We start from the raw sequence: 14683 nt of genomic DNA on the forward strand, positions 1-14683 counted from the left end.
AGCCATCATCACGGTACTCCCTGTGTGTGTGGTGGTGGTCCAACCAGAGGAGAGACCATTCCTTATTATTTCCAGTCACATCCACTAAACTCTGTTGTAATTTTCCCAATGGAAGGGAGTCATAATAGAAACAGGCCTCTCCTCCCATGCTGGCTGTCTGCTGTGCTGTGACTGGGGTGAAGCTTCTGTTCAGCATCCAGCTGGCAGCAGCATTCTCACATTCCTTCAGGTCCAAGACCAAACTTGTAGGGACCACAGTCCAAGAGGTATAATTTTAAAAGCATTAAAATGAAATCTCTGAAGATTCTGACAACAATAAAGGAATTAAAGAACCTTCCCCTTGTTCTCATCCAATTTCCATTTTTATTTTTTCAGTACAAATATCTCAGTTAATGAGGAAACACCCTCGTTTCACGGGTATCATTTCACATTGTTACTGCCCGTGGGAGTGCCAGTTCAGAGCTTCACAAAGAACTCCCAGATTTACTGAGGAGCTTGAAAAACTTTTAATATTAACCCGCTGAACAATTAGGTTTAGAAGACCTGATTGTTCTTTCCATTAGGTGCTGGGAAGAAACAATCCTTCAGATAAGCCATTAGAATGGTCAAATTAATCATTAGGCTGTTTAAGGGGAAAAGCTGTCAAAAGAATTCCTGTGGTCACATTATTAACAAAACACCTTTATTGCAAAAGGGAGGGGAGGGTCTATAGGTGAGCACATTGTAACTGACTGTTCAACAGAACTAAAGTAGTAGTGCTTAATCTTCTGACCCCATGAGCCATGTATGTGGCATAAGGCTGGTCCATGGACTAGATCCATATACCCAGATAGGCCCCATGCTGGCACTGCATGCCAGGATAGGGACCCAGGCCCAATGTTGCTGGGATTGGACCCCATGTTGCCCTATGCAGCCAATCCAGCACACAGAGCCATACTATCTAGCCCATAGGGCTCCCCATAGGTCTAGTAAATGTGTCAGCAGGGCAGTGGTGCCATCATTTCCCCACTGCCAAATATCGGGGGGGAAGTCCCATGGCCTGGATGACCCAGTGCTGGGGGTCCAACCTAGCCTGAGGGCTGGGGGTTTAACATCCCTAAATGAGAGCGATCAAAGCAGATTTGTATTTTTTTCAAATTAAGCAATATTTATATAGTGTGGCCGATTACTTTCTTAACACCAATGAAAACTGACTAGGTTAACACAGACGTCTACCATCCAGGAGACCAGGACATTAGGACATAGGTATTTATACCTTCTTAGGAAGGTTTATCTTTAAGTTTGTTTTACAAAGCAGCACAGCACTAGGTGCAGGTCAAACAGTTTGACTCCAACAATCAATCATCTTAAGGGATTTCTCCAAGACAACTGTATTCTCATTAGGGAACATGGCAGATGGAATGGAAATTCTCATGCAGTCACAGATAAGATTATTCACCAAATATCCAAGCAGATTGTACTTTTAGTCCTGCTCAGCTATGAAATGGAATATTTCTAGAATTATGCATACAGTCTGGAAAGAGTTGGAATGGGCAGCAGTGTCTGAACACTGAAGGTTTTGGTGTCATGGGCTGAGCACTGAACTGGCTCCTGTATGTTCACAGAAAACCTGCAGCTCCTCAGACCTATAATTTCTCAGCCTCTCAACTGGACCCTGGTGGCCCCCATACACATTCCTTGCGTCCTAACATAGCCAAAGGGCCATCTCCACTTAAGATCCATCTTAAGGTTGCCTGATTTATTCCCCTTTCCATGATTCCATGACTGTCCAGTGGTTTCCAGTTAGGTTTTCAGGGGGTGACTTTATGCTTCATGCTGGGGGATCTGAAAGAATGATTAGAGTTTTGTACAGAATGAAAAAAAACTCATTCATTTAATTGTTTTGCTGTTGGTTTTTTAATCAAAAACCAGAAAAAGGATGTTTGGTTCTCAAAACAGAAGCACAAATCTTTTTATTTCCTGCTTTTTTTCTATGATGGGCCACATCCCCTCCCTGCCCTCACCTGAAAAGAGTCAAAGGATGGTCTAGTTGCCATCCTCAGCTCAGACCAGGCAGCTAATTAGAGATATCTACTCTGAAAGCCTGCAGCCCAGGTAGGGTGGGAGCAGTAGGTAGGGAGAGGCTTCAGAGAAGCTGTGTTAAGAAAGCCTGCCAAGCAGGAAAGTTAGGAAGTATTCAAGCAGTGTGGGAAAGCCATGGAAGGCGTAGGCTGCTGCTTTGGCATGTTGGACTGGATTTATGATGGATTTAGACATGTATGTGTTGTGGAAACACACACAGAGTACTTTTGGGTCAGGTCAGCAGAAGCTTTTATTCAAAAGTGTCGTGGAAACACACACAGAGTACTTTTGGGTCAGGTCAGCAGAAGCTTTTATTCAAAAGAAACTACAGCTGTAGGGGGAGTTCCAAAGTGACATGGATTTCCCAAGCACTTGGAAGGGGTCCCCCCCCAAGAGCAAAATCAGGAGGCTTATATACTTTTTAACAGTCGCTTACAACTCACGTGATCATATAGTGAAATTAGCATGAAAAGCGGCTATAATATTACTTCATTATTTCTTTGCTGTTATCAGGATGGGAATTATGGGGGAGATAGGGTTAGTTCACAAACCTCCTTCTTGCACCTGGAAATCTACTTTGTACATACTTTTTTTTTTTTCTACCTTCAAGGCCGCGGTGAGTGAAGCATTTGCAGAAGAGTTACAAAGAACAAACACTTGCCCTTATCTGTTCTACTGTACCAAGCCAGCAATTCTACACAAAGCGGTTATGTCATCTTATAACTAAAATAATCAAAGTTTAAGGCATATATTTTTTCTGATTCCACAGCCCCCCCCTTTGAGACTATTTAGTCTCACTTTAGCCTTAAATTTCCATTCTCATGAGCCCCTCTATTTCATCATGCAGCCTTTCATGTTTTCTTTCAATCTGCTCACACTTTTGTAACAACATTATTCTAGACTCTGCTGTGGGTTTTCTTGCCTTGCTAAAGCTTCCCCTGCTGGCTTTCACGCAGCAGAGGATCAGTTGCATTAAGACATAGAACATTATCAGAACTATCAAGACAAACAATATTCCATACAGGATTTTCTTGCCAAGGGCCCCGAAATCTGGGAGCCAGGAGGTTAGCCAAGACCACATTTCTTCTAGACCCCAGTCAGTATTTTCTGAGGCCACTTGATGTAGGACCCTTAACTGATTTCGGATTTTGCGAATGTCAGTTTCGATTCGCATGTCCTGATTGACATAGACACAACAGGTGGAGTTTACTAAGGCACATACTCCTCCCTGGGATACCAATAGGTAATCTAGGGCTATGCGGTGTTGTATAGTTACTTGTGAGATCTGGGAGATCTCTTTTTGCAGAGCCTGAATTGCATCCGCAGTGGCATTTCCCATAGCTTCCATTGTGGCTGAAATGTTAATTATGGCTAGTTCCAATTCTCTTACTCCAAGCCACGGTATGAAGGTTCTCACAAATCGATGGAACCCTGTGTTTCTGGTAGCTAAGGGGTTAACCGCCCTTTTCATGTGATGGTTGAAATTTTTTACTTGTTCCAGATATATTGCACTATGCATTTCGAAACCAGGGATAACACGTCCAAGAGTGCATGTCCCCACCCAATTCCAGGGCAAGATTTTATGAGCCCTGTTTCCGCAGAGCCAGTAAAGGCCTGGGGCAGAAAGGGTACTCAAATCTCGGCAGTTGTTGTGCCCTATCCGGCACTTTCGATTGATATGCATCGTATAGGACGGTCCACGTTCAGCTGTTATTCTGCTGGACCGAGATATATTACAAGAAGTAAAATTGGAGTGAATGTAAAATTCTGATCTGTTTGCAATGAGAGCAACATGAGGTTCCTTAGAAAAGTTGTAGACCATGAATCCTGTACAATTGAGAGAGGGTACGTTACCCAACAGGATTCCACTGGTGCTACTAGGGCTATAATCTAGAGTAGTTAGGCAATGAGGGTAGTGTCCTACAGGTGTGGCTTTATTATAAGCTCCGGTGTTGTTGGATCTGTAACAGAAAGGCGCCTCTACTCTTGGGGAGATTATCCAGTTAGCAGGGGCGGCCCTCCATTCTTTAGGAGCGGACCGATGGGCAGCTAACGAGTAGTGTCTAACGAAGCCGCCGTTTATTGTTCCCCATTGCTGGAGGGATATTGGTACTCCGATCATTGGGATTCCTTGGTGTAGGTGTGCTGGGCTGTGAGAGCATATCCAGCAGTCACTTTTATTTCCAGCTTGAGCCACCGCATGGGAGATCTGCAAATACAAATTTTTCTCCCACCCCCCTTGGGTGATACTGAGATACCCAAGTGTGATATATAAGGATATCAGTGCCATTTTTAGATACAGGAGGGACAAAGAATCTTAACAACAAACATAACCAGCACCAGTAAGAAAAAGAACACTACCAGCCAAACCCAGGATGGCAGCCAAAGTCTTTCTTCGTCCTCTGGGCTCAAATTACCTAAAGGACTGATAATGTCGGCTCTTGGTCTTGATCGAGGTGGTGATCTTCCGAATGGGAGCATTCACTTTCTTCGAGGCCGAAGATGATATCTTCGTTCTTCAACTGATGAATCCGGCTGGGCTGAGGTGTTGGGTGCAGGGGAGAGGTTACTAGCACTTGCACCCTGATGCTCCTCACTTGCCTGAGTGAGGTCCTGAGGGTCTTTGTCCTTGGCCTCAGGGAAAGATCCCAACCTTGGTTGGAATACAGCTGCTTCGGGGTCCAATGGAGGTGATACCTTCTTGCAGTGCGAGGCGTGAGTCCACGTTTGGTGACCTTGGCAACGAACAGCAGAATTAGTGGTTAGAAGTACCTGGAAAGGTCCTTTCCATCTGGGTTGAAGTGCGTTTTTCCGTTGATAGACCTTTACGTAGATCCAATCCCCTGGTTCGAGGTTGTGACAGGGAACATCCGGTGGTTGAGGTAAGGCTTCTTGGACCTGTGAATGAACAGACCTGGCATACTTTATTAATGCCTTGCAATAATTTAGTACAGTTTTATCAGTTAATTGTAGGTCTGTTTGGTGAGGGGCAACAGGTGGTGTAGCTGGCATCCTCATGGGTTGTGCCATGAGTATTTCATAAGGGGTTAGGCCATGTTTTTTGTTAACAGTGTTTTTAATGTGCATAAGAGCAATGGGCAGTGCATCAGGCCATTTGAGGCCTGTTTTAGCACAAATCTTCGAAATGCGTGTTTTTAAATCAGAGTTTTTACGTTCTACAGCACCACTTGACTGTGGATGATAACTACAGTGTAGGTGTTGCTGTATGTTGAGTGCTTGGCAGATGTTTTTTACTATCTGTTCTGTGAAATGGGTGCCACGGTCACTATCTATTGTGAGGGGCAATCCAAATTTAGGGATGAATTGTTTGAGCAATTTCTTTGCTACAGTGATGGAATCAGCACGTACGCATGGGTAGGCTTTCACCCATCCAGAGAACACACCAATAATAACAAGAATGTATTTATAAGAACAGCACTTAGGTAGCTGCACAAAATCAATTTGCAGATTTACAAACGGTCCCCATGGAGGAGGATGGGCTGCGGGTGTTGTTTTTACCCGTTGCCCAATGTTGTGAGCTAAGCAGATGGGATAGGAGCTACAGTACTGTTGTGCCATGGAAGGAAAATTTGGGGCAAACCAATTTCTTTGTACTGTAGCAATCATTCCTCCTTTGCTCGTATGGGCCACAGAGTGGGTTAAACGAGCAAGATGTGGCAAAAGCTCTCTAGGCGCCACCAGGCGGCCGTTCGGGGAGCACCAGAGAGAGTCGGGGTGCAGTGAACATCCTGCACGCAGCCAGTTATTTATTTCCTTTTTTGGGGCCTGATTTTGAAGAAAGGCCAGACTTGAAAGGCTAGCCAAAGGAGACTGGTTTGCTGAAAAACAAACAAAAACAGAGTTAGGAGCCTGTGGGCCAGAAAGGGCCGCATTTCTGGCAGAACGGTCTGCCAGATTATTTCCTCGTGTGACATCATCAAAGGGTTTCTTATGAGCTTTACATTTAACAATAGCAATAGCAAGAGGCAATTGAACAGCTTTTAAGAGCGCTTTTACATAACAACCATGACTGATTTGGGTCCCTGATGAAGTGAGGAACCCTCTTTGTTTCCAGATTTGTTCAAAATCATGAACAACACCAAAAGCATACTTAGAGTTAGTATAAATGGTTGTGGTTTGATTTTTTGCAAGAATGCAAGCACGTGTTAAAGCAATGAGTTCAGCAACTTGAGCAGAACGAGCTTGGGGTAAAGAATAGGCTTCCAAAACAGCATACTGAGTGCATACTGCATATCCTGCAACTAATTTGCCTGCATCATTTCTAAGACAGAAACCATCAACAAACAAAACAAGGTCAGAGTTCGGGATAGGAATGTCCTTGAGGTCAGTTCGAGGGGTTAACAATTGAGTTGTGATAGACAGGCAATCATGAGGCTCACCATCAGAGGCAATAGGCAGAAGTGACGCAGGATTCAGAATTGAACAGCGATTTAAGGTTACATTTGCAGCTGACAGTAGAAGTTTCTCATATTTAGTAAGACGGGAATTGGAAATGTGCTGAGTTTTGCCCTTGAGCAGAAGGGCCATCACAGCATGTGGAACTGCAACGGTTAAAGAGTGTCCCAAAACTAGAGAATCTGCCTTTTCAACCAACAAGGCAGCAGCTGCAACTGAACGGAGGCAAGGAGGAAGTCCCGCAGCTACGGGATCAAGGGCAGAGCTGTAATATGCAATTGGGCGATGCTTTTCACCATGCAGCTGAGTGAGTACTCCTAAAGCGATTCCTTCCCGTTCATGACAAAACAAGGTAAAGGGTTTCTTATAATTAGGAAGTTTAAGAGCAGGAGCAAGAGTGAGGGCTTGCTTAAGGGCCACAAATGCTTGTTTGGCTTCAGGAGTTTAAGGGAGGGGTTCCGGGGTGGTATTATGAGTGAATGCTTGCAAGGGTTTTGCAAAAGCAGCATAACCCAGGATCCACTGTCTACAATAACCCGTTGCACCTAAGAATCCCCTCATCTGTTTTCTAGTTATAGGTTTGGGAATGTTGAGGATAGCTTCAACTCTACTAGGGGAAAGGTGTTGTTTTCCTGCTGAGATATCATGCCCTAAATAATGTACCTTAGACTTGCAGAGCTGCAATTTAGATTTTGAGGCCTTGTGGCCTTTCTGAGCTAAAGCTGTGAGGAGTGTCAAAGTATTTTGCTCACAGGCCTCTAAAGTGGGTGAGGCTAACAATAGATCATCAACGTACTGAACAAGGGTGGACCCCCCCTTTGAACGTAATAGGATCCAAATCTTTTTTTAGGATTTGGGAAAACAGGGTTGGAGACTCTGTATATCCCTGAGGGAGTTTTGTTCAGGTATATTGAAATCCCTGATAAGTAAATGCAAACAGATACTGGCTGTCCTTATGAACAGGGATAGAAAAAAAAGCAGAACAAAGATCCACTACTGTGAAATATGTAGCATCTGAAGGGATACAGGAAAGAATAGTGGCAGGGTTAGGGACCACGGGGAAAGCGGGTAACACAGCGGCATTTACAGCTCGAAGATCTTGCACAAAGCGATACGTATCTTTACCAGGTTTTTTGACAGGTAGGATAGGTGTGTTGCAAGGGGAGCGTATTGGGACAATAATCCCTTGCTTAAGGAGTGAGGAAACGACAGGCTTGATCCCTTCCTCAGCTTCCTTTGAGATGGGGTACTGTGGGACACGAGGAAGTGGCTTGGCAGGGTTCAGGATGATACGCACTGGTTCAGCACTCAGCATGTACCCCACTTCATTTGCATGGGTGGACCACAGCTGTGGAGGTACTCGTGCCAACAGTTTCTCTTGCAAGAAGGAAGTGTTGGAATTAGAGTACTCTTGGGTTAGCAAAGCCACAAGCTCGGTTTCCCTATGTTCCGGTACCTCAAGGTAAACACCATTTGGGCTACAATAAATCACGCATCCCAGTTTACACAGCAAATCCTTACCAAGAAGGTTGACAGGTGCACAGGGGCTAAGAAGAAAGGCATGATTTTCAGACAAAGGGCCAATAGAGATGGAGACAGGTTCAGAGACGGGATGTGGAATAGGTTGTTTGCCTATACCGACAGCATTTACAGTTTCAGGAGAATAAGGTAGAAAAGGAAACTCAGCAGCCTTTAGCGTGGAGCGGGACGCTCCGGTGTTGACAAGACAGGAGACAGGTTTACCAGAAATAAGGCATTTAACAAACGGACCAGATTGGTCAGTAGCAAGCAAAGGAGCAATGATGTTACTGTTTTTCAGGCTGTTCTATTCAACACTGGGAAAATTGACAGGAAGTGGAGGTGGGGGCTGGGGTTTGGGTTCTTGGCCGGGGCGGTTGGGGCATTCTGATTTCCAATGTCCTTCTTGCTTGCAATAATGACATTGGTTCCCATAGCCTGGGTTTTGTGGGCTCAAGGATCTATCTCTTCCCCTGAATCTACCCAGGCCTCCCCTTTCCCGTCCTCGTTCCCTTCCTCTACCTGGACCCTGCAACTGAGAAATCTGTAAGGCCATTAACTTAAACTCAGCACTGTTTTTAGACCGTTCCAATTTGTTATGAAAATGGTTAGCCGCAGCAAGGACTTCAGTTAAATCTTTAGTTTCCCAGCCAATAATTACTGTTTGAATTTTCTCAGCAATTTTAGGGTTAAGTTCCTGGACGAATGCTGCCACTATTGCTTGTTTAGCATTTTTGACTGGGTTATCCATTCCTGAGTATCATTTAAATGCCTGTTTGAGGCGTTTTAAATAGTTACTGGGGTGTTCATTTTTGTTTTGTTTACAGGTATTTATTTTGGTTCAGTCTGCCTTTTTTGGGCAAATTGTGAGTACTGCCTGAACCAAAGCATTTCTTTTGTTAATAAAGTCTTGGCCAATCCCTGGGTTTTGATCTGGCCAAGTACAGGCAGCGTACAGACGTAGCATAGTTTCCTTGGGCAAAATGGATCGCATGAGCTGGTTAATGTTAGCCCATGTTGGATTATAACAATTTATAACAGTTTGCAATTCTTCCTGAAATTTTTCTGGGTTTTCCCTGATTTTTGGGAACTTTTGAGTTAAATTGTAGAGATCACCTGGAGTTCAGGGTGCATGCACAGTTACTATATTTTGTTCATCGGTGCCAATGCCTGGCATTTGTCTTAGGGGGTAAACTTGTGCAGTTCGGGATCTTAGATTGAAGGGAGATTTTTCCATGCCTATTTCCATTCTTTTAAATACACCTGTGGTGGGTTGTGACCCAGGAGTAAATTGCCACACTGGTGATGATTGAGTGGCAGATATGGTGGATGAGTTCGGACTATTAAGCTCCGTGGATGGATTTACTGAAGGAGCTTCAGCTAATGGGTTACTAGCCTGGGCTGCAGCCTGATGTTGAACCGGTTGTAGCTGATGTGGGAGTTCCAGGAGAGCAGGGTTTGAACAAAGGTTAAGGATATCCTCTGCTGGCTCCGGTGGTGGGGGCGCCCCGGACAATGCTGGATACATCGGAGCGGTGGCCAGCGTGTAATTTGGGGGAGCAGCCAATTTTTCCCGAACAGCTTTTAACTGCCGTTTTAATTTTTCTTGAGAGTTTTTTAGGCTCCTAGTTTGAGATTCTGTTCGCCTTTTGGACATTTCATCATACCAATAAAAGAATGCGTCCCACTGGTTTTGTGGTGTTTTGGATTTACGGGACTCTAACGCCCCTCTCAAGTGCACTATTTTATCCTGATCAAATGTTCCTTCCTGTGGAAAATGTTTCACAGGATCATCCCTAGTATACCAGTTCCACTTATCCAGGTACTTGCAAGTTTCGGGAGAATAGTGTGTGTACATAAAGTACGCCGGAGTTCCCTTAGGGGGGACAGGAACCTGTTTAGACTGACTTGTTCCCATTTTCAGTCACACAGGGAGACGTAGGAAAGGCTTATTTAGGATGTCCGGGCCGCTCAGTGCCTTGCCCCACAGTTTTTCACTGCCCAGACAAAAGGCTTCTGACCCGACACCGGCTCATAAAATGGAAATGGGGAGGGAAACACTAGAGGGATCCTTTCACTCCTGCTTTTGGCAGAAGCTACTGGGACGAGGGGTTTGGAAAAGACAAAATCACTCAGACGCCCTGTCCACTGGGTTACGAGCTTCCAGTTGGGTTCCCTTGCTTTCAAAACTGCCCTGTTAGGCAGAATTGGGGCGGCTGAACCCAACCGTAGTTTCAGTCCTGGTCAGTGGCTCATATTTTTAAATACACACACACATTCATTCAATAAGCCCTGTCCACTGGGTCACGAGGTTCCAGTTGGGCCCCCTTGCTTTTAAAACTGCCCTGTTAGGCAGAATTGGGGCGGCTGAGCCCAACCATAGTTTCAGTCCTGGTTAGTGGCTCATATTTTTAAATACACACACACATGCACATTTATTCAGTTAGCCAGACCTCCTACCCCACACCACCTTAGTTAATTAACTACAAGCCCGATGTGCTGTTGGATGAAGGTGCCTCAAACAGTTTCTCCCTAAAACGTACGTTACCAGACACAAAATGGGATCCTTTACCAGACAGAAAATTTTAGCCGGCAGTAAGGTTCAGACTGACCTGTTTTAACAAGGTTCAGATCCAGTTACCACGGCCAAGTTGGGAGCCTACAGGCAGTCCTCCTCCGAAACCCCAATAGAGATTTTGAATTAGGTCTCTTACCTCTCAAGTTTGGCGCCTCAGGGTTCGGGGGGGGCGGGGGGTAGCCTGCGGTCCTCCTTCCTCAGCCTGTGTTCTGGATCCGAGTCACGGCACCAGGAATTGTCGTGGAAACACACACAGAGTACTTTTGGGTCAGGTCAGCAGAAGCTTTTATTCAAAAGAAACTACAGCTGTAGGGGGAGTTCCAAAGTGACATGGATTTCCCAAGCACTTGGAAGGGGTCCCCCCCCAAGAGCAAAATCAGGAGGCTTATATACTTTTTAAGAGTCGCTTACAACTCACGTGATCATATAGTGAAATTAGCATGAAAAGCGGCTATAATATTACTTCATTATTTCTTTGCTGTTATCAGAATGGGAATTATGGGGGAGATAGGGTTAGTTCACAAACCTCCTTCTTGCACCTCGAAATCTACTTTGTACATACTTTTTTTTTCTACCTTCAAGGCCGCGGTGAGCGAAGCATTTGCAGAAGAGTTACAAAGAACAAACACTTGCCCTTATCTGTTCTACTGTACCAAGCCAGCAATTCTACACAAAGCGGTTATGTCATCTTATAACTAAAATAATCAAAGTTTAAGGCAAATATTTTTTCTGATTCCACATATGTAAATTATACCAGGATCTGGAGCAGACAATGATCAGTTATGCTAAGGCAGATGCTGCAGTAGTTGCTATTGCAGTTTCTCACTCACTGTTTGTACAAATCCAGACCCAAAATCTTGAGTCAGAAAGCCAAAATATGAGAAATATCTGCCTCTGTCTTCTCCCCTGACCTGCTTTTGTCTCTTCCTTCCAGCCAGGCTGCTTTCTTTCCCTTCCTAATTCCTAGGTACCAGCAGATTGAGAACTGGAAGAAGCAGAAGAACAGGCTTCTTTTTTTATCTTAGTTCTTGTATCTAGCACCAGACCAACTCCCAGCAGCTGGGAGGATTAGAAGTAGAGGAAGTCACATACAGCCTCTGCTAGATCAGAGCTAGAACATAGGGGTTGAAAAGATCATGAATGACGTGCGCCCCTGGAGCCTGGTGGGGGCATGGTGACTACCTGTAGGTGATGGCAGCAGCAACGGTAGTGGTGGCAGGGGCATGGCAGCAGCGAGTGGGGAGCTCCTGCAGGCGGTCACAGTGGTGTTGGTGGTGGAGGCAAGGGGTGGTGAGCACCTACCAGCAGCCAGCGACCACCCACAGATGCTGCCAGCAGCATCGGCAGTGACCAGTGGTGATTGGCGACTGCTCACAGACATTGCCCATGGTGTCGTCAGCAATGGGGAGGGTGGTGAGTGGTGACTGCCTGCAGGCATTGCCGGCAGCATCGGCGGCGCTTCTTTCAGGGGGTGCACTGCCAATCTCAAGAGGTGCATGTGAACCCATGTGCACCCTCTACACCATGCCAGTGGGAAAGATGGTACATAAGACTTTGCCATTTTTAATCCTAGCTAGTCAAGGGGTGCATCTACACATACAATTAGCATGGCTGAATAAACTCCAGTGCACTTTGCATCAAAGTTTATTGCTCCTAGACTCAGTGTTTACATGTGCACCTGGGACTACAACACGTTGAGCTGGGGCAGCTCAGCCCTGGCTGGCAGAGGACCTGGGGGGTCAACCCGTCAGCCCAGGGCTGCTCTGCCCTGGCTTAATGTGCTGCAGAGGGGCTGGCTGGGGCACAAGGCAGACCCTGCACTGTAGAACTCTCATGCACCAGCCAGCGTCTACACATGCATTGTGGCACACTAAATAACTCCACCATAGGATAGTAATTGTGTTGAGCAGTACTATCCCATGGTAGAGTTAATTGGTTTACTCCAGCCCAATAGTGCAGCACATGCAGATGGTGACACTTTACTGAGGAGCTAATTAGTTAACTCTGCAGTAAAGCACACTTGTAGATACCCCCCAGGGTAACCTAGAACCTAGCCCATTTGTACACACGATTGCGCCACAGTGCTGGGTGCTTTTAAAAGCTCCCGGCACAGCAGCAAACACATGCATTTGTTTAAATGGCGGAATATGCATCAGCACTGAGAAAATGGCAGTGGCGTGCTTTTGAATTAAAACACATTGAAGGTTAATCGAGTCTGCTCTGACGCACCGGATCTTCAGCATGTCAGAGCAGACAAATGTATGTATATAAATGCCCTAGAATACTTGACTGGGCTTGAAAGATGTGTGTCCCAGCTCTGCCACTGCTGTGCTGGATCACCTTGGGCAACTCACTCCACTGCTCCATGCTTCAGTTTCCCCATCTGCACAATGGGAACAATGAGATCGTTCTCTCTTGTAAAATATTGATCTAATAAGCACCAGTTAATATTCAAGTGGAGAGGTGGTTGGAGGAGCAGAATGCAGGCTGAAATGATTCAGAGGCCTTCAAAAGGCTGATAAGCAGGCTGTTAACCTCTCTGTGATTCTTCTCATAATTTCTGAATGAATTCCATGCTTCTGGTGCTCCACAGTTTTGCAGCACATCTCCACATGTATGCATGAGAGAGATAAGAATGGGATGGAGGCTTCTTGTGGCATGGGGTGCTCCTTGTGGCATCCACATATCAATGTGAAGTAAGATTCTTTCTTTAAGATCTGGAGGTGGGGGTGCTCCATACTCTGACAGTTGGCCCTAATTTTGCCTCTAGTGGCACCAAATTGCATGTTTTCTTCTACATGCAGCCCTTTTGTTAGGGTTAAAGGGAAGCGGCTGGGAACCAGCCAGTCACAGGAAAAGCCTACAGTGAGAACAAGCCCCCCAAGATCCATCCATGGGACTTGGTAGATGTGAAACACTGGGGACCACTTTGGCTACAGACAAAGCTTATTACTCTACCCTGCAACTCTTCAGAAGTTCTGAGACCTTCCAACCAGTAGACTTTTCCTGCCAACTCGCAAAAGATAATTTAGCATTTCCTCTTTTCTCCAGCAAATGGGCTTTTAAGAAAGGAATATGTCTTTTTGTCTTAGATCATAAATGCCTTGATGCAAGAACTACCTTTAGTACTGGGTTTCTGGGCTTAGGAGAATGAGAGCCTTAGTCCATGGCTGGCACCACAGGGTGCTTCCTCAATACAAATAATAACTGCAACCAGTCTACAGATCACGTGCACATGAACACCCAGAAAATGAAACACCATTAGTCATAAACAGTCAGCATTGCTGTGAAATGGTTAAAGTCCCTGCATGGATCACTTGAATTTAAATTCCTCTGATGGCTTTGACATTTGGATAAATAATAGCTATTCACATTCTCCCAGCAGGCATGTTTTACTTGGTTGCCACCTAACTCCAGCTGGGTTTCACAGAGGCTGGGATGAGCTCAGAACAACAACAGGAGCATAAGTAGCAGGTGGATGGGTTCCCCCTCTTCATGCCCGCTCCCAGGCTGGTGGGAAGACATCCAGGGAGATCAGGAAGGTGGGGAAACCCACCTGCCCACCATCATCACTGCTGCTGCTGCTGTCCTGGGCTGAGCCCAGCCCCTATATGCAGCCCAGCTGGAGTGTGACAGGACCTCATCTTGCCCCCAGGACAGTGGGGACAGTGGCAGCAGCAGGCAGGGCAGGGAGGAATGGGAGGAAAGGGGATGGGGAGTGGGGAGGGGACATGCTTCTGAGATGGAGGGGAAGGAAGGGTGGGAATTCCTACCTTCTTCAGGGACTGCCACATGGTCAGAGATGGCAGTGCATTTCTTTTGGATCTGCCCCTGGGCCAACCAGACTCACTCAGGCACCAGGATTTTGCTATTGTTTTAATTCCCTGGGTGCTTGCCTTTTTGAAAAAAAAATAATTGCCAAGAGAATACAGGTGGTTTGCTTTATCAGCCAGAGCACTATGCTGGGAAAGAGAGGAGCCTGAGTCCTAAATCCAAATAAACTAATGACTCAATGTGACCAGAGGCATGACCACAAGTAAATCACTTGGCTGCTTTCTGCCTCAGATGATCAACCATTACATTAAAACACAGGCAGATCTTCAATACTTG

At 45.7% G+C, this 14683-nt stretch overlaps 1 protein-coding gene across 5 annotated transcripts in view; it reads right to left on the minus strand.

Moving 5' to 3' along the window:
- Positions 1 to 2354: 2354 nt before the first annotated feature.
- The window catches only part of LOC132249420 (syncytin-A-like), a 101132-nt gene continuing 88803 nt past the window's right edge, over positions 2355 to 14683 (minus strand). For 3 of the 5 annotated variants that reach the window (XM_059724507.1, XM_059724503.1, XM_059724506.1), the window contains one exon: positions 2355 to 4959. In XM_059724507.1, the coding sequence (XP_059580490.1) occupies positions 2867 to 4351 (1485 nt within the window). In that variant the 5' untranslated portion in view covers positions 4352 to 4959 and the 3' untranslated portion in view covers positions 2355 to 2866. Of the gene's footprint in view, positions 4976 to 10709; positions 10857 to 14683 lie in introns of all 5 variants that reach the window. The other 2 variants (XM_059724504.1, XM_059724505.1) reach the window with 2 other exon arrangements.

Source organism: Alligator mississippiensis, chromosome 3 (assembly GCF_030867095.1).
Source record: "Alligator mississippiensis isolate rAllMis1 chromosome 3, rAllMis1, whole genome shotgun sequence".
NCBI classification, from domain to species: domain Eukaryota; kingdom Metazoa; phylum Chordata; order Crocodylia; family Alligatoridae; genus Alligator; species Alligator mississippiensis.